This window comes from Rattus norvegicus, chromosome 10, assembly GCF_021556685.1.
Source record: "Rattus norvegicus strain SHRSP/BbbUtx chromosome 10, alternate assembly SHRSP_T2T, whole genome shotgun sequence".
NCBI lineage: Eukaryota > Metazoa > Chordata > Mammalia > Rodentia > Muridae > Rattus > Rattus norvegicus.
The window spans coordinates 93,326,998-93,349,357 of NC_141543.1; the positions used below are offsets into that span (position 1 = coordinate 93,326,998).

The 22,360-nt window shown below is 52.2% G+C and overlaps 3 protein-coding genes across 6 annotated transcripts in view; 1 reads left to right on the forward strand and 2 right to left on the reverse strand.

Annotated features, from left to right (window-relative positions):
* Positions 1-9,886, reverse strand: part of Mpp2 (MAGUK p55 scaffold protein 2) — a 32,392-nt gene extending 22,506 nt beyond the window's left edge. The window contains exons 1-4 of one of the 4 annotated variants that reach the window (XM_087574756.1): positions 9,791-9,886; positions 6,498-6,566; positions 3,447-6,087; positions 1,794-1,912 (exon numbers count right to left, since the gene is read on the reverse strand). In XM_087574756.1, coding sequence (XP_087430882.1) covers positions 1,794-1,912; positions 3,447-3,528 — 201 coding nt within the window. In that variant the 5' untranslated portion in view covers positions 3,529-6,087; positions 6,498-6,566; positions 9,791-9,886. 4 annotated transcript variants of the gene reach the window in all.
* Positions 9,887-16,772: 6,886 nt separating this feature from the next.
* LOC148003114 (uncharacterized) lies at positions 16,773-19,090 on the forward strand. The gene is made up of 4 exons (XM_087575128.1): positions 16,773-16,855; positions 18,250-18,431; positions 18,522-18,695; positions 18,895-19,090. The coding sequence occupies exons 1-4, from the start codon at positions 16,802-16,804 to the stop codon at positions 18,914-18,916; spliced, it is 432 nt and encodes a 143-aa protein (XP_087431254.1). The 5' UTR covers positions 16,773-16,801; the 3' UTR covers positions 18,917-19,090.
* A 1,994-nt stretch (positions 19,091-21,084) lies between these two features.
* Ppy (pancreatic polypeptide) lies at positions 21,085-22,360 on the reverse strand. Its single transcript, NM_012626.2, is given in 4 exon segments — positions 21,085-21,213; positions 21,305-21,416; positions 21,581-21,771; positions 22,307-22,360. Coding segments are annotated over 2 exon segments (297 nt in total). The 5' UTR covers positions 22,307-22,360; the 3' UTR covers positions 21,085-21,213; positions 21,305-21,310.

Consider the following 22,360-nt stretch of genomic DNA (forward strand, 5'->3'; position numbering starts at 1 on the left):
CGAGTGTACACACATTGTATACACACATGCACACACAGGTATACACACATTGTATACACACATGCACACACAGGTGTACACACATTTTATACACACACATGTACACACGTGTACACACGCACACACACACATGGAAAAAATAAGGAACCCCCATCACCCTCTATGCTGTCTGTCTGCCCTATAACCCACCCACCATTCACTCCTGAAGGCCCTGCTGCCTTACTCTTGTTCCCACAAGACTAAATCTTGCCTTAGTCTCATTCCCTGTCATTGCCTCGGATACTCAGGTGTGCATAGCCATGTCCACTCATACCACAGCCTTCTCCTCCAGGACACCCCTGAAGAACAGACCCATCTATAGCAGCCACACCCAGTCTGGTCGCACCATCCCCAGAACTGCCCTCCTAGGAAACACTTTCCTTCCTACCTTCTCCTCCCTGACCTCGGCCATCTCTCCCGTCTCTACACCACCCCTATTCCCCAGTTACCTCGAAACCTCAAAGGGATCCCCCAACCTTCACCTGGATTTTCCCCTGCCTTTTTACCTCCTCCTCCTCCCGACCCGGTCCCCAGAAGTCATGCCATACAAGTCAGTCTCAGGCTTCCTGCATGGATCCACCCACATCTGTGGCCTGGATCAAAACTACCTTCTTCCTCCTCTTTGCCTAGGGATTGAGCTGCCCCACCCTGAGAAACCAGTGCCTGCCATGGACTGTCCCGGTTCTCTAGATTCTCTCCCCTTCAATGTTCCCCTGCTCAAGCCCTGACCCTTGAATCCCAAGGGAGAAAATGCCTGCCTTTGCTCAGATTTCCCAGTAATCAGCCTGACTTCCCAGCACCCTCCAGGCCAGCCTATGAGCACCGCCTTCCCCACAGAAGATGATCTCACTACTGTTGTGCTTACTCTCTTTGCTAAAGCCAACACCAGCCTCCCCTGCTTAGGGTGAAACCTTGGGTGCCCCAGGGTGTCCCATCCCATCCCAAACACAAGTTCTACCTCTTTAGGAGAGAGGAGAGCTGTCCCATCTCAGTGTCTGGTGCCTCTACCTACCATGTGGTCTCTCGCTGGGCTCTGAAACCTTTTGTGTGATCCTCCCTGTGGCTGCCAGAGAGGGGGCTCCTATAAACACCCATGTCACTGTCCCTTCCTGCCTGAAATGTACAGAGCTTGCTTGGTAGTTGAGGTAAACGTCCGAGGCCGCAGGCTCCGTCCCCAGTGCCCTCTATAGCCTGCTACCATCTTCACAGCTCTGTCCTTGTCTAGCACCTGACGCTCCAGCTTTACACATCCAACCACCTCTCACTTGGATGTTTCTGCCCGAGCTCTTCCTGTGGCCCAGGATACCCGCCCCTCTCTGCATCCACCACACGCACACCAGCCCTTCCTCCAGGAGGCCTCCTCTGCAGGGCCCCACACCCCAGGCTCAGGCACACACCTGTCCTTACACACTCCAAGCATGCGTGCATCTGCTCCTAAAACGACACCACGAAATCCTTATAATTTTCTCTTTCTACTGAGCCTGCCTCCCACCTGACAAGCACAAACACCCAAAGGCAGAGAAGTGGGCAGGACCAATCTGGAGAAGCCAGCACACAGGCGAGCTCTTCCCCACCTGCCACTGCCACCTCTCACCAGCCAGGTGCAGCAGATGCTCCTCTACCTGCTCCCTCAGGTTCATCACCCAGGCATGATACCCTCCCACACCTTTCCAGGTGGCTTCTGCCACATGCCCCAATTCCTACGATCCCCTGAGGTTCCCAGGTACACCGCCCACCTCCCCGATGCACCATACCTTGGCCAGGGATCTGACTATCGGACTTTCCATTATCCCTCGAAGGAAGATCAGGTCCAGTTCCGCAGCCCCAGTGGCATTGGGCAGGGATCCCAGGTTGTCCAAGACTTGCTGCATAGCTGGGGGGAGGGGCGGTGAGATGCTAAGAAGACCAAAATCCAGCCCAGACCCTGCCACCCCTACCCCCATGGAAGTCACCCAACAGCAAGCACTTTCTACTCCCCCCTCATAAACACCCAGGCCCTTGCATGCCTCAGGCATTGATCCTAGGGACAGGTGGCTGTTTTCTTCATCTGGTTTTTTTTTCCCACCCTAGCAATGTCAGCCTGGACAGGTAGGGGGCTACCAGCAGCAGGAATCAGACCAAGGAGCAGGGGTAAGGATCCCATTCCAGAGTCTGCCCAGTTCCAAAGGAGCAAACTCCCCACTCAAACTCTCAATGGGTGGACACCAAAGGCTTAGGCCACCTGTAGCTGGCGGGCTAAGGGGCAAGGCAGAGCATGTCCCTGAGTCCAAGCAGACACCAATGCAGAAGGCCAGGACCAATGCTAGACCAGCCCAAGCTATATGCCACTAACTTAGAGTGACAGTGCAGAACTCGCTGACCTCCACCCTCAGTCTTTCCCTCCCGCTCTGACAGACATCCTTCTTTAGAAACTCATGCAGAATAAGAAGTCCAAACTGGCTCCCAGCACTCAGGAGGCAGAGGCAGGTGGATCTCTGTGTTTGAGGCCAGCCTGGTCTACAGAGCGAGTTCCAGGACAGCCAGGGTTGCCCAGAGAAACCCTGTCTTCAAAACAAAACAAACCATTAAAAGTCAAAAAACGGAAGCTTGGAATACTAGCAGGGGTGGAGCAACCAGCACCCTGGGTTCTGGGATGGCTTTGGGTACCAAGGGCAGAGGTCAAAAGTCACATCATCCCAAGGATGAGCACCCTCAGCCTGAGATGAGACACAGCCAAGGACATCAGTACACCTGACACTGTCCCCTGCGATCTGGGTGGAGGCTGCCTTCGCTCCTGGGTTAAGGTGGGAGGGAGCTCCAGGGGGTGGAAGAGAGGAGAAAAGGAGTGTGCCCAGCTGGGAGCAAAGATGGGCAGGGGGTATCATTACTCTACCACCCACGCCTACATCTGCATAACAGCCTCCTAATCCTGGAGGAGGGGGGAGTGGGGAAATAGGCTCGGAGCTCCCCTCCTCCAAACAGTGAGGGTGGGCAGAAAGGGGCCCTAAAACTGGAGCTTGGAGAAGATGGCTTGGGCTCCTGAGCCCCCATTTCGTTTCTACTCCTCCTCCCCACCTTTTAACAGCCTGTCTCCAGACCCCTCCTCCCAGCCTGGGCGTTGCAAGGTCTTGAGACTTACAAGGTCCTTCTTGGGCTCTCAATGTCCCAAGTCAGGAGCCCTTTCCGTTCTGCCAAATGCCCACAGTCCCAGGTCCCCGCTCACTGACTCTCCTAGACAAACAGCTGTTGGGTTTTGGGGACTGTGCCAGTGGGGAGTGGTGACCTCTGCTAGATCAGCTCCCCTGGCAGGCTGGGCATCCAGATCTCCCCTACGGACGCTGCTGCCCAGGTGCTCCAGAGCCCACTATGGGAGGGTCAGTTAAAGGCTGAGTACCCCTCCCCTGCCTCTCCACCCCACCTCTTCCTACCTTCCCTGCGGAGCTCTGCTTCTTCAGAGGAGCCCAGGGAAATCCCCTCCAAGGAAGCCTCACTGCCTGGGCTGCAGGCCATGGCGACCCCTTTGGCAGTCTTAGAACAGTCTCTCCCGCGAGGTCGGCGCCTTCCCAGCCAGACGCGGGCTGAGCTAAAGAAGGCGGGACTCCTGGAGCGCTGCAGGATCAGCCAATAGCAAGGCTCCGCCTCCCGGACCGCCTTGTTGATTGGCCAAAGCCCGCCTGCTGGTGAGGAGGGGGCGGTAATGGGTGGGAGGAGGGCGGTGGCAGGAGATAGTCCTACTAAACTGGCCTGATCCTTGTCACTTAGTGCCGGTGCAGGTAGGGAGGTGGTGATGAGGTCGGGTTTGAGGGAAGTAAGAGTTTTGAGTAAATCCCTGTAGATTGGGACCTCCCTCTCGGCCCGTGCAGAAATCCCAGGTAGCGGTCAGAGCTTGGCTCCCATCTTGCTCCTGTATCTCTCTTTTAGAGATGTCCCTCCTTTACACCTGATGCTGAGTCTCCTCTCTCTCTCTCTCTCTCTCTCTCTCTCTCTCTCTCTCTCTCTCTCTCTCTCTCTCTCTCTCCCCCCCCCCGCCTCTCTCTCTCTCCCTCTCTCTCCCCTCCGCCCTTTCCCCAACTCCAGGCTAGTTTATTTACAATAACCCCTTCTACCAAAGAAACCCCTAAAGAACTACCTTCTCCCTGGTAGTTGTAGTAATAACATTTTGATAAGAGGCAAATATCTTAACTTCAGATGCCATCCATTGGAGCACAGTGGGATCAGGGATGGGAGGAAAGACTGAATGGTGGTATATCCACGGAGCAGTAAAGGCCATAGCTCTCGAACCCATCTCAGCAATAGCTTCTCCCTTTTGCCAACATTATCCACCAGGTGAGGAGTGATGCCCTGGAGCAAGCCAGGCGCCTTGGAAAGTGAGGATGGGGGGCAGGTAAGAGTCCATTTATGCAGCAAGAATAAAAGTGGGCAAGAGGACGCTACCCAGGCCCTGTACCCCCATGTGTATCCCACGTGTACCCATGACGCCAATACTCAGGCACTGCTGCTGCTATTGCTGCCACCTCCAGTCAGCCATTCCCAGAGGAGTGGCACCATGTCTCCTTGCACCCCTGGTTGTCATGGCAGCAGGCGGGATTACACATTAGGACAGTAACCCAGGGATGGCAGAGATATTTAAAGGGACAGCTCCATCAGAAAGCAGGTCTGCATTCTCACTTTGATTCATGGAAAGAAACGAGTGAATGAGCAGTCTGAAGGAAGAAGAAACAAAAACAAAGGGCTGGAGGTGAGCACGAGATGTCCAAACTCCTTGCCTGTGTGTGACATCACACACACACACACACACACACACACACACACACACACACACACACACGGCTTCCCAAACTCTCCTTAACTTAAGCAAGGGTGAGTCCTCCCATAATAATAAGGACCATTTTGATCTATGGGGGAAGGGATACAGGAGGACCTGGCCAGTTTCACCTTTGCAGAAGTGTCCCAGGGAAAAAAAGAGGAGACGGTGAAAGGGTGCCCAACCTCAGATGAGGGGCACAGCTGTCTCTCTGTCAAACCCATGGAAAGTATAGCATCTACCAGATAACGGCAAGCAAGTAGCAGGAAGAGAGAGCCACTGGGCCTGGCTTGAGCATTTGAAACCTCAAAGCCCACCCCCCAGTGACACACTTCCTCCAGCAAGGCCACACCTACTCCAGCAAGGCCACACCTACTCCAACAAGGCCACACCTACTCCAACAAGGCCACACCTACTCCAACAAGGCCACACCTCCTAATAGTGGCACTCCTCGTAAGCCTATGGGGCCGGTTTCATTCAAAGCACCACAAGCAAGGTGCACTCTTAGATTCTGAAGCTAAGAAGTCAGCAGAAGGCTGGCTCAGGGAGGGGAGCACGTGGTATTTCTCTCTTTAGACACAGAAGCAAAGAGCAACCTACGGCACTGTGTCTAGGGAAATGGAGCCCCAGGAGGTGTTTGAAAAAGCAGGCATGGGTTCCCTACCCTATCAGCCCCCACCAAAAGGCCTGCATCTGGGAAGTGTCTCCCTGTGTAGCCCTGCCGGGCGCTATTAATAGGTTTACTGAACAGCCCCAGATGAAAGGCCTTTTAATCACAGGATCAGGGATGGGTCTCATTAACTCCTAAGCAGCTTAGAGTGGGGTACCTGATCGGTGGAGCAGGGGCGAGAGGCCACATGGCAAGAGAAAAATCATGATCCCTCCAGGAAACAGGGGGGACATTATGAGCCATGGAAAAGGGGCCCTTTCTGGGGGTCAAAGGGGTCACAGCTTAGCTTCTGGCTGACACACAGCAATTTTCACTTTCTCAGTGGGTAGGGACAAGAATGCATCCAAAGGGAGAGCCTGGAGTGTCTTGCAGAGGGAGCAGCAGGATCCGTTGTGAAGAATTCAGATCTCTCAGGGACTCTCATAGCTGTAGCCAGAACCCTTTCAGAGCCTCTGGACATGGAACCTTAACCTGGTGGGTCTTGGGAAACACTCGAGGACCCAGGAACCACTGGGATGGGGTGCAGACTTTGGAGCATGGATGAAGGTGTGTGTCTATGAAGAGGGCCCACTGCTGTCACCAGAGTCTGGGAGACCTAGGAGCAAAGTCAAAACCATCCATCCCATCCTGTCACCTCCCTCTCCTCACAGGAAACAAGTCAGAGATGGCTGACGCCTGGCTTACAGGGTCAATGTCATAAAAACACACAGTGGTGGTGGCTGCTGCTATGGTGTCCCTGTCCAGCTCCAGCATGCACCGTCTCTGGAGCACGGTCAGGTGAGTCATGCTACGATATGGGGCTCTACTGGAGCAAGCTCACATCTTCCCCAGTTCTATCCTACCCCCAGTGAGGAGGCAGCCTGAATGACTGAATGACCTCGAATGACCACGTGTGCTATGACTAGGGAGGGATGAACTATTACTGCTGTATCCACCCCCTCCATCTTTGCCCAGCCCCCATCTTAGAACCACTGAGGTAGACTGACAGCTTTAACCTCTTCTTACCAGACTCAGAGTTCGTGGCAGCAACCGGCATGGTGAACGGGGCCAGTGAGGGTTTCTGAAGTCAGTCTCCTAGAGGAGGAAAGAGAAGGCTGAGAAGGCCCAGGGCAAAGCCAAGGACGTGAGAGACTCGGAGGGGTATCTATCCTCTTCACGAACAGCCACAAGGTAGGAAGGTAGTACTGCCGAGAAACGGAAACTTGGATTTCAAGAGTAACCTCCAAATGCTCTGGACAGCAAGAAGGGCAAGTAGCATGCCCCTTCTCAGAGGTGGGAGAGCCAGGGAGGATCAGAGAGGTTAATTAATTTCCCTAAGGCCCCAAAGCTGGTAAAGTAGAGTTACAGTGAAAACCTAGGTTTTGTGACTCAATTTTTTTTCTTTTTTCTTCTGTTTTTGTTTGTTGTTTGTTTGTTTTGTTTTTCAAGACAGTTTCTCTGTGTAGCCTTGGCTGTCCTGGAGCTCACCCTGTAGACCAGGCTGGCATCAAACTCTCGGATCTCTATCCGCTTGCCTCTGCCTCCCAAGGGCTGGGATTAAAGGTGTGCACCACCACAGCCCCCGAAATAAGTTTTTCTCATTGGGCATGATAATGCCTACCTGTGCCAGCCACTCAGGCCAAGGCAGAAAGGGTCCCCTGATCCCCTATCAGCCTGGGAAACATATAGAGAAGTCATCTCAAAAACAAACAAACAAAACATAATATTCTTTCTGGTTCTCTCTTAAAGTGGAAGGAGAATCAAGTATGAGTCCTGAACAAACATCAGAAAGTTTTCCAGGACCATGAGCTCCACGAGAACAGGAATGAAGTCCGTTCTGTGCCTCCAGGCCCCAGGCCTAGAACCGTGGGGTGAACACTGGTGTCTAGCTGACAGACATTTCCTTTCCTACTGCCATTCTCTCTCTCTCTCTCTCTCTCTCTCTCTCTCTCTCTCTCTCTCTCTCTCTCTCTCTCTCTCTGTCTCTCTCTCTCTCTCTCCTCCCTCCCCTTGCCCAGAGCTGGGACAGGGAGATGTGCAAGGCAGTAGCCAGAAGCAGGCATGGAGTTTGCAGCCTAAATCCCCATCCCAGGGTCTCCCAAGCTGAGATTTGCTCCTTCACCAGCCCTGGAAAGGAGAACAGGGTGACCCACCACTCTTTCTCCCCTTGCCTTCCTGGGCATGTACTACTGGATAAAACCCTAATTCCCTAGTTGCCATGACAACAGGAAGCAGTGGCTCTCAGCAAGGGTGGGGGAGTAGGGGGAAGCAACTGGCAGTGCCCACTTTAAGACTAAATGCCTTTTGCATCCCTCCCCTGCTCCCCTTCCCCAGAGAGAGAGCCACAGGACCACTCCATCCATCCTTCCAGCCTCTCCCCTCGCCAATCTAAAATAATTCTTGGAGGATCAACTACTGGGTTTTTTTTTTGTTGTTTTGTTTTGTTTTTGGGGTTTTTTTTGTTTGTTTGTTTGTTTGTTTTTGGTTCTTTTTTTTCGGAGCTGGGGACCGAACCCAGGGCCTTGCGCTTCCTAGGTAAGCGCTCTACCACTGAGCTAAATCCCCAGCCCCTACTGGTTTTAATAATAAATTCTCACTTCTCTCTTCTCTGTCTCTCTGTGTGTCTCTGTCTCTGTGTCTCTGCCTCTGTCTCTGTCTTTCTGTCTGTTTCTGTCTGTCTCTCTGTCTGTGTCTCTGTTCTCTCTCTCCCCCCCCCCCCAGACCTAATATAATGACAGCTCTGGAAACCAAATGGTTCCCTTTCCTCCTGGATCTTTTGCAGAAGAATCGAACTTGCAGAGAGGGACTCTTTTCATGCTAGCACTACCGGTTAGGAGAAATGGCCAGGTTCCACTGTGCCAGCCGGTGTCCCCTCTGCCAACTCCCCTGTTCTTATTCCTAGAGAGCGGGGGCAGCTTCTCAGGCCCTGGGCCACGCTCCCTACTAGAGGTGCTTGCTGTGGGTTCCTCTTTTCCTGGAGCAGGGAAAACGGGGAAGAGCCGGGAAGGATCCTGTAAGAAACCCTAGGCCCAGGAGTCCTGCCCAGTGAGCCTGGGTTTGCTCCCTGAGGAGTTGGTTCCCACGGCGTCGGCTCGCTCTGCCCCACCCCCACCCAAGCCTCTGAGAGGGAGGGGCCGCCTGTGCCCACAGGAGAACGGCAGTGCCAGGCAAGCTAGCCTGGTTCTGTGCCAAGGTCCCCAGGCCCAGTCATCACGGAACCGGCACCGCGGCGTCCAAAAGCCTAAACCTAAAGCTCTCCCACTCCCACCTCCACACGCACATCCGCCACCAAACTATCCAACCCCCATACCCCGGGTGTGTAGGTGAAGCCCGCCAGCTTCAAAGGGAGAGGTTTCCTCCAACCTCCCACCCGCCTCCCTCCATCGGTGCCGACTCAGAGAGGTGTGAAAGAGGAACGCCTAACAAAGGCACTTTGGAGCCGGGCAGGGTTATGAGGAGGACTGTACATAACTGAGAGCCGGAGGATGGGGTCTAGGGAGCCGGCGGACGTGCCCGCACTCACAATCAGACTGCCCCCGCCCCTCCAAGTCAGCCCTAACCCGCTGGGCGCTAGGACCTAGGAAGGAGGGGGCGTGTTGCGAGCCATCAAAGGAGGCTCTTTGCTTGCGCGCCCGCCGAGACTAGGGGGATGAGGTCACTGAATGATTCCCCCCCCCATACCCCCCCCAGATCTTCATTCCCCACTATCCCTTTAGTTGACCTAACTTTCTGACCCTGGCTCCTCTCTTCTGGTACCGATTCCCTCTGGAAGCCCTATGCCCTAAACCCTGGCTCCGAGACCCTGCAACCTCTGGTACTCTAGGTTAGCAGAACGCATCTCTCCAGGACCCTCTCTCAGGAAAGACTGAGATGTTGACCTCTTGGGGTGCAGGGTGCCAAGGGACCCAGCACAATCTCAGTCTAGCTCCCCCGGGGCCGGAAACGCCAGCAGCACGGCTCTTACGTAATGCCGGGATCCAAAGTCGCCCCCCCACCCGGCGCCCAAACCTGACACAGACCCTGGAGAGGCCGCGCAAATACCTGTGCTCCGCTCAGCTCAGCATCTCTGTGTCCGGTGTCCCTCTGGAGCCCTCATCCCTAGCATGGGAACCAGCATCCCTGGGATGAGAGGTTCGGTTCCCCCCACCGGCATCACACACAGAGAGCGGAGTGCTGCAGCTGGAGAGGGAGGGGGGCGACTTGGGGAAGGGGGCCCGGAGTTTGGACCTGGAGAACAGAATCCCCAAGTGCGGTGCTAGGTCGAAAAGGAGGCAAGGGTTCTGAGGTGGGTGCTGGCCCAGGGGCCTGAGAATACCTACCTGCGTTTTGGGGAGCCCCTAGCTTGGGGCGATTGCGCGCAGACGGGCGCTCCGCGGTTATTGCTTGTCAATCGCTAGCCGTGCTCTTAAAGCGGCAAGGCCTCCTAGGAGCGAAGGGGCGGAGACAGAAAGGAGAGGGCTGGGACACGGAAGGGACGCGGCAACCTACGGTCCACTGTAAAGTAATCTCCCAGCAGCAGGCAGGTGGGCGGGGAGGTGGTGGTTAACAGTCACCGCAAGCCCACGACCCACCCCCCCCCCGAATTCTGAGAAGGACCAATGTGGGTTACTTGACCAATGTGGGTTACTTGGTGCCTAGGAATTCTTTAAAAGGGCGATGATGTTTAATAAAAGAAGGGGGGGGGGACTGAGCCTGATGGGACCACCCCCTTAATGAATCTGCTCCGTCCTCCATTCTAGTCTCATGCAAGCTTCGCTTGTCCTTTCCTAACACCGTTTGGAAAAGCAATGGAACTTTAGGACACTAACTCCCGTAGGGGCTCAGCCTCGGGGTAGCGTTATGCATTCAGACGGCACATACCTGCTTCCAAGAAAAATAGAAATTTTAAGAGAGCGAGACTGTTTTTTCATGAAAGGGACCGAGATCCTAATTTTAGTCTGGACGCAGGAAGTTGATCCTTGCCTCTGTCCATGGCATAAGGGCAGAAGAAACACTCTCTCCCTCCTAAATCCCATGTCAACAAGTAAGTAGTGGCGGTGGCTTCTGGCTCCGTTGGTGGGTAAAATGTGTAGGAGACCCTGGATTCTATGTCCGGCAGCAAAAACGAAGAAAGGAAAGGGTTAAGCCTGCTAGCCCGCCTTCCTCAGCCTCTGGCTCCTCCCAGACCTGCTAGTAAAAGATACTGCACAGCCTCAGACGATTGGTGGCTGCGGTGTGGAAAACAGCTTTCATTCAGTCTGTGCAAGCCGGGGCCTTCCCTGACTTGGGTGCTCCCCTAACCCCTCCACTGCTGCCCTATGGAATATGCGTTCCGCGGGGAAAGGGGCATTTATCTTGATAACTGGGCTCCTAAGATCAGGAATGTATTGCATCCTGGAAACTTGCTTGGAAACATCGAAAATGAATTAACTTGAGGACTCATCTCTAGATGTGGTACCAGCCGGCCCTGTTAGTAAAGGGTAGTAGTTGGGAATAGACTAGGGAAAAGCCAGCAATGGGTCCAAACGCTAAAGGCTGGTAAGTAGCAGACCTCACTTATTCCTGAGAGAAGAGAAAGTTTTGTAGCGCCCCCACATGGTAGTGATTGGAACTACATGCTTCCGACTGAGGAAAAAAGGCTTCCAAACTAGATCTTCCTAATTAAACTGAGGACAGGAGTCCTCCTTCCCATTGTCAAGACCCTCTCCGATCTTACCCAGTCACCTCTGCTTAGGGAATCTTTTGCATTTAGTTGGGAGAGGGAGAGAAATCCTATTCCTCCCAAAACTATTAATTACTTCTCAAACAAGCAAACATTACTCCCCATAGCAATTCACAGCAAACTTAACCCATCCAGGATCCCAAGGACATGGTGGGGTTCGAGTACTAATCCACCCAGTGTAGTCTGACTCACTATTGTTATGGTCTGACCCCCCCCACATAGGCACACACGCCTTACATTTGACAGATAGATTCCTACAGTAATCCTGTGGGATTAGTGGATGGAAACGTTTATCGACAAAGACTACTATGCTCCCATGTGTTCACAGGGAGGTGCCAGTTTCCGTGATACCAGAGTAGTCAAGGTACCTAACATCCTGGGGTGGAGGTTCGGGAGAGATGTGTCACGGGACTGACAAAATGCTGTTCTAGTGATGTGGTTAAATGTCCCAACAAAATGTGCCCCAGAGGCACTTTGCTCAAAGCTGAGCACAACCCGTTCTGGAGTCTACTGAGCTTCTCCCTGGAGTTCTAGGGGCTGCACTGCCCCTGGGAAGAACGCTTTCTCCTGATGCTGGGTCTGTATTACATCCGTCTTTCTCAGAGGCCACCAGGGTGCAGGCAGGGGTTTCCTTCAAATACTTTTTTTTTCCTATGGTGGGGGTGTTCAGACCACAGCTTTGAGAATCAAGACAAAAAAAAAGAGAAAAAACAAAAACAAAACAAAACCCTAAGCAGGTGTAAATTTCTAGACCACGCTTGGAGTGGTGCTACACTTCCCAATGATGGTCAGCAGGACCCCAGTCTATTCACTCTCACTCACCCACACCCACACCCACACACACACACACACACACCTGCAACTGCCCCAGGCATGTTCTGGAAACCTTTTCTATGTACTATACCACTCTGGAAAAAGAAATTTGGAAACATCAGTGTAAAAAAGGAAAAGAGAGGGCTGGAGAGATGGCTCAGCGGTTAAGAGTACTGGCTGCCCTTCCAGAGGTCCTGAGTTCAATTCCCAGCACCTGTCTGTAACTGTAGTTCTATGGGATCTGCTGTCCTCTTCTGGTGGACATAAGTGTGGTATGCAGATTTACATGCAGACAGAACATCCATATACATAAAATTTTAAAACTCTTTAAAAATAAATCATTAGAAAGGGAAAAGGTGGTTTTCTTATGAACCACTGTAGCTGAACCACTGAACTGACTTCTGTGTGTTTAGAAGCAATTCACATAAACATAGAACTTGTGGCGTTATTTTGAAACTATAAAAATTCCAATGTGTTTCTCCATAGTGCAAAGAACTACCCTGCACAGGCCTGCATGCACCCCTGCATGAGAAATATTATGTCCCCATCCCCAGTCTGAGCCTCAATACAGCAAACATCCCAACAGGTAGCTTTGTCTCATGTTCGGACCCGTACCAAGATATCTGGCCTCTTGCTTTCTTTTCAACCACAAGACAGAGCCTAAAGGCTGATCCACCATCCAAGGGTACCACATACCACCCTTCCCTGTACTCAGAATGCTCACCCAGAAGAAGACCCAGACTTGCTTGTGAAGTACCCTCCTTGCCCTTCCTTTCACCCCACCCCTGGACCAGCACCCACTATTCTGTCTCCTGGTTCCACACTCTTCCTTATCAGGGTTGGAAGTTGTAACAACGGTTCTGTTGAAATCTTAGGCTAAAACGTGTGCGTGAGTGCTGAGCCCATTCATTGTGTGACCTAGCTGAGCCTCAGTTTCCCCATTTGTGCACAGGCACACAGAAAATGGACCTTAAATACAGGTCCCTTCTAGAAGTTTGGAAGGCTCTAGCTAGGTGCCAGGGGCACAAATGGGTGGTTCATCTCTTTCTCGGGCCAGCAGATGTGCCCTGACGGAGCCCTCGGGGTCCACCTAAGGACTTCTGAAGTGTGTGGTCTGAAGACCATGTCCTTGTCTCACCACCCACACCCCCTTTGAGAGGAATCTTGCTTGACTCTATCTGCACCACCCACTTCTCTTCTCCCTTCAGTGCCCCGGCTTAAAGAAACAAACTGGAAACAATTTGTACTCTTTCTTGCTAAAGTTTAGGGCCCTTGTCACAGCTTAATCTAATCCTGTATTTTCCTAGGCTCCATGGGGGCCCTTTTACTAGTTGACCCGAATCCTTTATTTTTTTTTAAGATTTATTTATTTATTTTGTATATGAGTACACTGTAGTTGTCTTCAGACACACCAGAAGGGGACATCAGATCCCATTACGGATGGTTGTGAGCCACCATGTGGTTGCTAGGATTTGAACTCAGGACCTCTGGAAGAGCAGTCGGTGCTCTTAACCACTGAGCCATCTCTCCAGCCCCCCCCCCCAATCCTTTATTAATTGGCATCAGACACAGGGTTGGAAACAGTGTAGCGGTTCTATCCTTCCCTCAGAGATACTGTCTCACTAACTCAGGCTGGCCCTTGAACTCACAATCCTCCTGCCTCAGCCCCTCGAGCGCTGGGATTGCAGATGTGCAACACCACACCTGGCTAGTTAGCAATGCTTGGCAGTAGCTGGAAGGGTCGTCCAAAGGCTACCACCTTCAGGTTTTCAAAACCACCAACATCCTTATCACAGGAAAATTGACCCATGACTCATATGTAACAGGAGAGGCTGGGGAGCCAGAACTTCTAGTCCACTCATTTTTTTTTATTAAAAAAAAAAAGTCAAGGGGTTGGGGATTTAGCTCAGTGGTAGAGCGCTTGCCTAGGAAGTGCAAGGCCCTGGGTTCGGTCCCCAGCTCCGAAAAAAAAGAACCAAAAAAAAAAAAAAAGTCAAATTAAAAGACATTTTTTCAAAGACAAGAGGTAGCCTCTTAGCAAATATTTCTTGAAACATTAATTACTTTATTCCTTAAATACCTATTCCCAGTAGACCGTGGAGTTCTTTGAGGACAGTGGCAGTGTCACTGAGCTGTGACTCCGGTGCTCAGAGTGGAGCCTTCCATCAAAGCCAGTGCTCAACAAACACAGGTGCAGAATCTCTGAGGACCGGTTCACCTGATTATTTTACAAAGTTTCCGGGAATGGGGGTTTAGATGAGTGTCTCCCAAAGGATATGGATTAAAGGCTTCAGGGTGACAGTACTGGGAGGCGTTAGGGCCTTCAGAGAATGGGTCTGCCCGAAAGTGAAAACCATAGGAAACAGAAACCCGTGCTTGGGTTAAGGATGCAGCTCAGTGTGCGTAAAGCCCTGGGTTCAGTCTTGACTCAGGGGTTGGGAATTCCGTAGCAGCTGGACCAAGCAGCATATTCCCATCATCCCAACACTCAGACACAGAAGGATTGAAGCAAACTCAAGGCCAGCCCAGGCTCCTGGGCTATCTAGGGAGATCTTGTCTCAAAGCAAAGCAAACTAATAATCAAGTAAAAGGGGAAAAAAAATTCAGGCACAGTGGTGCACACTGTGATCCCAGAACTAAGAAGGCAGAGGCAGGCAGACCTTTGGGACTTCAAAGCCAGCCTAGTCTACGTAATGAGTTGCAGGATAACCAGGAGTATGTAGGTAAACTGGGGGAAAGGGGGGAAGGACTAAAGAGATTGCTCAGTAGTTAAGAACACTCTGATGTTCTGACAGACGACCCAAGTTCAGTTCCCAGCAGTCAAGTTCAATGATTCACAATTGCCTTTATTTATTTATTTATTTTTCTTTTCTTTTTTTCCGGAGCTGGGGACCGAACCCAGGGCCTTGCTAGGCAAGTGCTCTACCACTGAGCTAAATCCCCAACCCCCACAATTGCCTTTAACTCCAGCTCTAGGAGATTTAATGTTGTTTTCTGGTCCCTTCAAGCAACTATATTCATGTGCACATAGCTACACACACATACACCACACACACACACACACACACACACACACACACACACACACTTTAAAAATCAAAATCAAAACTTTTTAATGGAAGCATTGGAGCTGAAAACATGGGTCCATCAGTTAGGTCCTTTTTGTGCACACAAGAGGACCTAAGTTTCATCCCAAACACGAATATTAAAAAACAGATATGGTGGCACATGCTTGTAATCCCAGCTCTGGGGCCGGGGGTGGAAACCGAAGGATCCCTCGGGCTCACTGTGCAGACAGTCTAGCCAGTGCAAACCACCTTAGGCAAAGAAGAAACATTTCTTGATTGTCTCTGGGGCAATTTATAAAGGAGACACCTCAGTTTAGAGCCAAAACCCCTCCAGGGCGTCCTCTGAGCTTCTCTTTGCCCAGCTCCGGCACTGTCCCATAGCTAAGCATATCACACTGAGAAAAGCAAAGGAACTTGTCCATGGGCTGCATCCCCATGTCTGTCCCGGCACCAAAGCCTGAATCTCACCTCCCAGAGCTAAATTCGAAAAGCCCCTGAGAAACAGCCAGGAGGGAGGAAGCATAAGAAAGAGCCAGGGTTAAAAGCCACGCAAGCCACAAGCCTGCTGAACAAGGGCAGCTGCTGAGTGGGGGACCGGAAGGTGATGGAGGGACAAACAGACACGTGACTGGATTGCTTCCGATAAGAGGCTGCCCTGATTTCCGCTTTGTACCCCTATACCCTTGGGTAGATCTCATAGTTTCTCTAAACTAGCATCCTTCCCCATAAAGAGTTGAGAAGGCTCAGCCACAGTGCTGAGCTACATGATCAGACCAACCTTGGCATCACTGTCAGGCTGGAAGGGGAAGGGGCTCCCTTTTACATCTGAGATTATGGAGCAGGGTGAGGGGCTCACTGGGACGTAAAGTCCCTTGACCAAGGTCACACAGCCAAGATCGAATTCATACGGTTCCTTCCTGGGAGTCTGGTGGTCCCGGGGAAGCATGCCGTGTTTCACAAGGTCTGGACAAGCAGCAGAGCGGAACAGATAGAGGAAGATGGCAGGCTCACACCGAGGTTCACAGCCTGATCCCCAGTGTGAGTGTACCACTTAAAGATTTACTTATTTTATGTGAGTGCACTGTTGCTCTCCTCAGATACACCAGAAGAGGGCATCAGAGCCCATTACAGATGGCTGTGAGTCACCATGTGGTGGCTGGGAATTGAACTCAGGACCTCTAGAAAAGCAGTCAGTGCTCTTAACCACTTAGCCATCTCTCCAGTCCTACGTGCACCACTTAAGAGGCAAAGATTCCTCTTTCCACAGGGTTTATCGGGTCACTGCCAGAGGCTCTACATGGCTGGGACAGGCAATCCCACAGCTCCCCTAGTCCTAGATACCAGAGCAGACATACTAGGCCTCCACACTAACCCTGCAAGTGCAATCCTTAGCTCAGCAGGATGAGTATGGTATCTCTCCAGCACTGGCCTCTGCTGACCCCAGGGAATAGCCCCCGGGGAAAGGCACCCCCACAATCCCAGAGACAACTCTTCCCCAGGATCTGTGTGTGATCTTGGAACAAAAAATTACCTGACCCCAGGAGCCTCACACCTCGGCCTCCCACTTCTCTGGGCTGCTGGAAAACACTGTGCCCTAGTCAAGACAGTTCGTTGGTCATGTGCTTCCACCTACACATTCTCTCTGTTCCCAATTCCTGGGCCATGACACAGGAACAGGAGAAAGCCGAGCTGGGCTGGGGCCTTAGAGGGACAGGGTCATGGATCCCTAGAAATATAAATGGCCTCTGATGTCCTGGCCAGAGACCTTTTGCTTTGCTGCTCTGCGCCTGCCCAGTACAATGGTAATGTCTAGTGGCTAAGTGTGGGATGAACCCCTGTCGCCTGTGCTCTTCAGGAACTTGGGGATAGAGGCTGACACCAAGGGCCTCTCCACATGCCCACTGAGGGCATGAAAAAAATGAAGCCATTCTAAAGCCAGGAGAGCTGCCATGGAGAGCTTCCTGCCCCTGCTTGAGGTGGTACAGATGAAGGGAAGAGGCTGAGAGAGACTTCAGGGGCTCATGGCTTCAAGGGAAGTGTCCTATCTGGGGTATCATAGTCTATGATATGGAGTGGGGTGTTCTGTGCTTAAATGGGAATGGAGGAATCGCCGGACTGGCTCTCCAGTGTGCAACTATGTTATTCATTCTAAGTGTTTCTAAGAGCCAGTTATGGATGGATCTGAGTGGTAGGCAGTTCCACGCCAAACAGAAAATCGGCAAAGAGTCCACCTGTGATGTGGTGGCAAGAGGTAGGGTTGGGAAGAGACTCAGACAATAACTACAAACATTTAGTATAGAATACGACAAGAAGTGGGAGTGGCGGGGCGTGGCAGAATAAGAGAAGGATGGGTGGCAGCTTTAAGCCTGGGTGTCAAGGTTAGACCCATTTAGAGTGTTGAGCTGAAGCTTGAAGCTGAGCTGGCCCTGCCAACATCTGGAGAACCAGGCTTCCAGGTAGACAGCAGCGTGTCTAGAGTATTTGAGAACCGAATAAAGAGTGTGGGAAAGACTGGAGAGGGGTGCACAAGGAATTTGCAGGAAAAAAAAATCTGTGAGGAACCTGACAGGAGACTCTAAATCATGCATCAGTTGCTCAGCGGGTGGTTCCTGTCCATTTCTACCTCCGTGCTTTGGGGATATCGCAGTGCTCGTATAGGCATGCCCTAATCTCCCTGGGAACCAGAATGTTCCTTGAGGCGCTGGAGCACTGGAGTGTACTGAGGCAGCTACATTTCCTGGTCTTAGGTCTGCCACACTCCAGGCTTTCCCAGTAGATAAGTGTGTGGCTCCACAAGTCTCAGTGCGAGCACAGCTAGGTCCCACCCCCACCCCCTACCCCCCCACCCCCCACCCCCCACCCCCCCACCCCCCACCCCCTTAGCCAGACAGAAAAACCCTTAGCCAGACTCACCAGAGGTTATTAACAAATCAACAAATTAACAAAATCAGAAATGAAAAGGGAGACATGGCAACAGAATCTGAAGAAATAAAAAAAATCTTCAGATCCTACTACAAAAGCCTATATTCAACAAAATTAGAAAATCTGGACCCCCCCACCCCCCCACCCCCACCCTCCCCACCCCCACCCCCCACCCCCCACCCCCCACCCCCCCACCCCCACCCCCCCACCCCCCACCCCCCACCCCCCCCTTCTCGGGGTCACCTGACCATGCCGTCTGTCCCGCCCCCACCAGGCCGAGACTCTGCCCTGCGCGTGCGCACTGGCTCTAGGTTGCCTAGCGGTGCTCCTGGTGCCCCCCAATGGCGCCCTGGAGGACGAGGTCCACCTGCAGCCGATTCCTGAGCCCAGAGTGGCTAGTTGGTTTTCAGGCTTTGGCCAGATCAACAAGTACCTAGAGAAGCTCTTCGGCAACAGGTGGGGCTGATGGAGGAATGAGGGGGAGAAGTATCTGGCACCCCTACTTATTTCTCGGCCCCACGATCTCTGCAATGATATGTCCCCTAGTTTAAAGAAAGCCAAAAACCACAAGAAACCCTCAAACACCACCAAATCTACCCCATCGAACACCACAGTACGTCCTCCCTTGAATGTCACGAACCCGATGCAGAAGAATATCAGCAAATCTCCAACACAGGAACTCCATGGACGCCCGTCATTAGTCTCCTCCCCTAGCTCCAGGTAGGCAAGGCCAGTGCGGCCAGCAGAGGCCTCCATCCACATCCTCCGGCAGGTGGGAAGAAGAGGAAAGACCTGGGGACTTGAAAGGGGTACACCAGGGCCAGGGGTGTTCCTTGACTCTCAGGCCTAGCCTGGATCTGGCTACCCACAGACCCCTCTAGACGATGAGCAGTTTTTCTGTTCCTCTCTACCCATGCAGCATGAACAATAAGCAGCAATAGCAGGATTGACAAGATGGCTCCGTGGGTAAGGGCACTTGCCAATAAGCCTGTCGGCCAGAGTTCCACCCCTGATCTCATAAGACGGAAGACGGGACACATGTACCTTGGCTTGTGTGTACACACACAAACACACAATAACAATAAAGGAATGGATAAATAAAATGTTAACAAGAATTTCTTTTGCTTCTGTGACTTCTGTGGGCCCTGGCAGGAAGGGACTGTCCTCCAGTGAAGAGGGGACCCTGTCATTCCTCTTGTAGGACAAATAGATCTTAGCCTAGGTTTTTCTCTGCAACCTACTCACCCACCTTCCACCACCTCACCCCACATCGACGGCTTCCAGGGTGACTCAGAGAGAGAGAAGATGAAAGAATTGGTCCTAAAAACTTTAAACAGGGGTTTCAGCTTGACCTGCTCCATGCCAAGATTCACCAGAGAGCAGGACAGGTTGGAACGTCAGTCTAACCTGTGAAAGTGGCAGAAAATCAAACACAGGGGAGTAGAGCATGGAGGGACTTCATCCCTCTTACCTCGGGTTAACAGATCCAGGGAAGTGGGGAGACCTGGTAGAGTCTGTTCCTGAAGCCTGGCCATCAAGGACACAGCACACACGCCTTCCTATCATCCAGCCATTAAACCCAGGTGTGTGTGGCTTGGGTTTCTAGCTCCTGCCTCTGTGGGTGCTTAGTTTTCCCCATTAGAACCCATCTCAAGCTGAAGAGATGGCTCCGGGATTAAGAGCGCTGGCTGCTCTTCCAGAGAATCCAGAAATTCCAAGCACCTACACAGTGTCTTACAACCACCCATAACTCTAGTTCCAGGAGACCTGAAACCCTCTTCTGGCCTCTGAAGGCACGAGGCAGGCACGAGGCGGACACGTGGTGCACAGTTGGGTAGGCAGAACGCTCATACATATACGATACAAATAGAAACCATCACCTAAGCTACCAGGGAAGGCTTTGGGACACCAGGCTCCAGTACTAATTCAAACCATTCTGCTGCTGAAACCTCCTTATGTCCCCTAACTATCTGCACACCCCTTGGACTTAAGAACCAACTTGAGCCATGCTTTTGCAGTATAGTTGCAACTTGTACAAGGTTTTGGCCTTTTAGGGCAGATTCTGCCATCTGGTCATTCACACTCAACCTATGACAAGTCACTGTCACCAAGGCTAAATGCTGAGCCCAGCACCAACCCTACCAACCCTGGCCCTTCAGATCCTGTCTGTGGCAGAGATGGGAGAAGCCATTCAGGGAATGTCTAATGCCTTATCTTCCCCGAGGCCATCTCTATCCACAAACGCTCCCAGGAAGGGAAGTCCAGCACACACACACACACACACACACACACACACACACACACACACACACGGCATCTCCATCTACTCTGGATGCCTGCTCTGAGGAGATAGTCTACAGGGATTCCTAAGGTAGTACCTGGGTCTTCCCTCCCTGACCCAAGAACCAAAGATTGACACATGGAGGTGGTCAGAATGCTTGGCTTGGCTATCTCCTCCCTGGGGCAAAGGGGCACATTCTCCTACAGCAGTAGCTAAATTTCATTCTTAGTCCGTCTGGCAGTTCACTAACTCTCAGAACAGCCCATTCTCTCCAGAGTTCTAGAGAGCAGTTCTGAGACCATCCTACATAGCAGGCCATTGGCTGACCTCCCGCCAGCACTAATCCTCTGAGTTCTTGCCCCTGCCCCATTCTAAGGCCACTTTAGTTCAAAGGACTCCTCTCCCAATGCCCAGGTTATAGGAAGCAATCTTGAGGGTACATTTGGGAACAGGGCTGGCCTCAGGTTGAAGAGCTGGCTGGTTTAAGGGGTGCTAGGATGGGAAGATTAAGCTTAAAACTGGCATCACAGACCTTTGTGGAGGGGAATCCCCCTTCTCTCTAGAACACAACTTGCCCCTTCATGAAAGGGATGAGCTGAACCCTTACATACACTCAGGATTATGGTAACTGTTCTCCCCCCCCCAACCTCCGCCTCCCTATCAACTTTACCTGCTCCTGCCTCAGTGGGTGCACACACACACACACACACACACACACACACACACAGATAGAGATATATACACACACACCTAGGGAGGTGTAGGGAGAGAGAACACAAGCACACACACACACACACACACACACACACACACACACACAGAGAGGCTATAATTTTTCCTTTGCTTTATTTAGTTTGCAAGGGAGCAGGTTGTTGCAAGAGCTGGGCCTGTACCGTCCTACAGCCATGGGTAGGAGAGAGACAGAAGGGAGGCTACAAATCCATTGGGCTGAGATCCCTGTAAGGAAAGAAGAAACTCGTGAGGAAGGACAGTCCTTGTTCCCTGAGACCTTGTTTCCCTTCCCCTCCTTTGGATCCCCTTTCCAGACCTGCCTTCAGCTCCGGGCAGCAGCGCAGGGCATCAAACCCACCAGAAGGCTGGTGCATGGTGGGAGCTGCCTTCCAGGAAGCCCAGCTGTGTCCTCATCTCTCTTCCCATACCTGGGGAAGCAAGACGGCTGGGATCAGAATCGTCGTTCACAGGTGTCAGCTCAGCTGCTTTGTAGACACTTTTCCCTCTCTCTCTCTCTCTCTCTCTCTCTCTCTCTCTCTCTCACACACACACACACACACACACACACACACACACACACACCCCGCCCTACCTAGGCCTGGTCAGTGTGTTGATGTATCTTCGGAGCTGAGTTTCGTATTGAGCCCTCTGTTCATGCGTAGCATAGTCCCCCGGGTACATTGGCTCCAGTGGGGCTCCCCAGGCACCCTGCAGGGACTGTAGCAGCAGAGCCACCCAAGTGGATAGGAGAAACAGGGAGAGGCAGTAGTATGCGACGGCCATCTAAGGAGCAAGGAATCGTGGAAGCAGAACACAGCCCGTCAGCAGACCCTCCTGTGTCCATGACCTACCTGCCCAGACACCACCCACCACACATTTTCTTCAAGCCAAGCCTGGAGACAAAGGCAGACGCAGGAGCCACCAGCATTCCCGAGAAAACAAGGACACCTCCATATACACACCCATCAGGGATCAAGCCAGAGGACCCGTGCCTTGTCAACATAGAAAAACATAGCAGAGGAACTGGATATGGGGACTGGATACACAGGACTTAGGACGTTGAGGGCTCTGAGGATGTGGGATTAGCTAGTGCTGGTGGGAACCACAGGGTAGGGGACACAGAATTAACTTATAAAACAAAGGGACAGAAGTCTATGACATTGTGGGTCCTGCTTCCTGGATTGTCCAGGTGCAGAGAGAGACCCAAGAAGGACCTTAGGCCTCTTGAGGGCTCCTGCCCTACAAAGCACCAATTCCGATCCTCCATCACCAGCCTCAACCCAAGGAGTCCCCAGAGGCAGGACTAGAGCTCACTTACCCTGTGTCCTGAGCGAGTGGGTATTGGACCCAGACACCTACCTTCTGCTGGACT

What these genes read in the sequence shown, in the direction of transcription:
- LOC148003114 (XM_087575128.1), top strand. Translation starts at nt 16,802, where the DNA reads ATGTCCTGGCCAGAGACCTTTTGCTTTGCTGCTCTGCGCCTGCCCAGT. An exon ending in TGCGCCTGCCCAGTACAATG is followed by an intron (nt 16,856 to 18,249) that starts GTAATGTCTAGT and finishes CGCCCCCACCAG; the next exon opens with GCCGAGACTCTGCCCTGCGC. An exon ending in GAGAAGCTCTTCGGCAACAG is followed by an intron (nt 18,432 to 18,521) that starts GTGGGGCTGATG and finishes TATGTCCCCTAG; the next exon opens with TTTAAAGAAAGCCAAAAACC.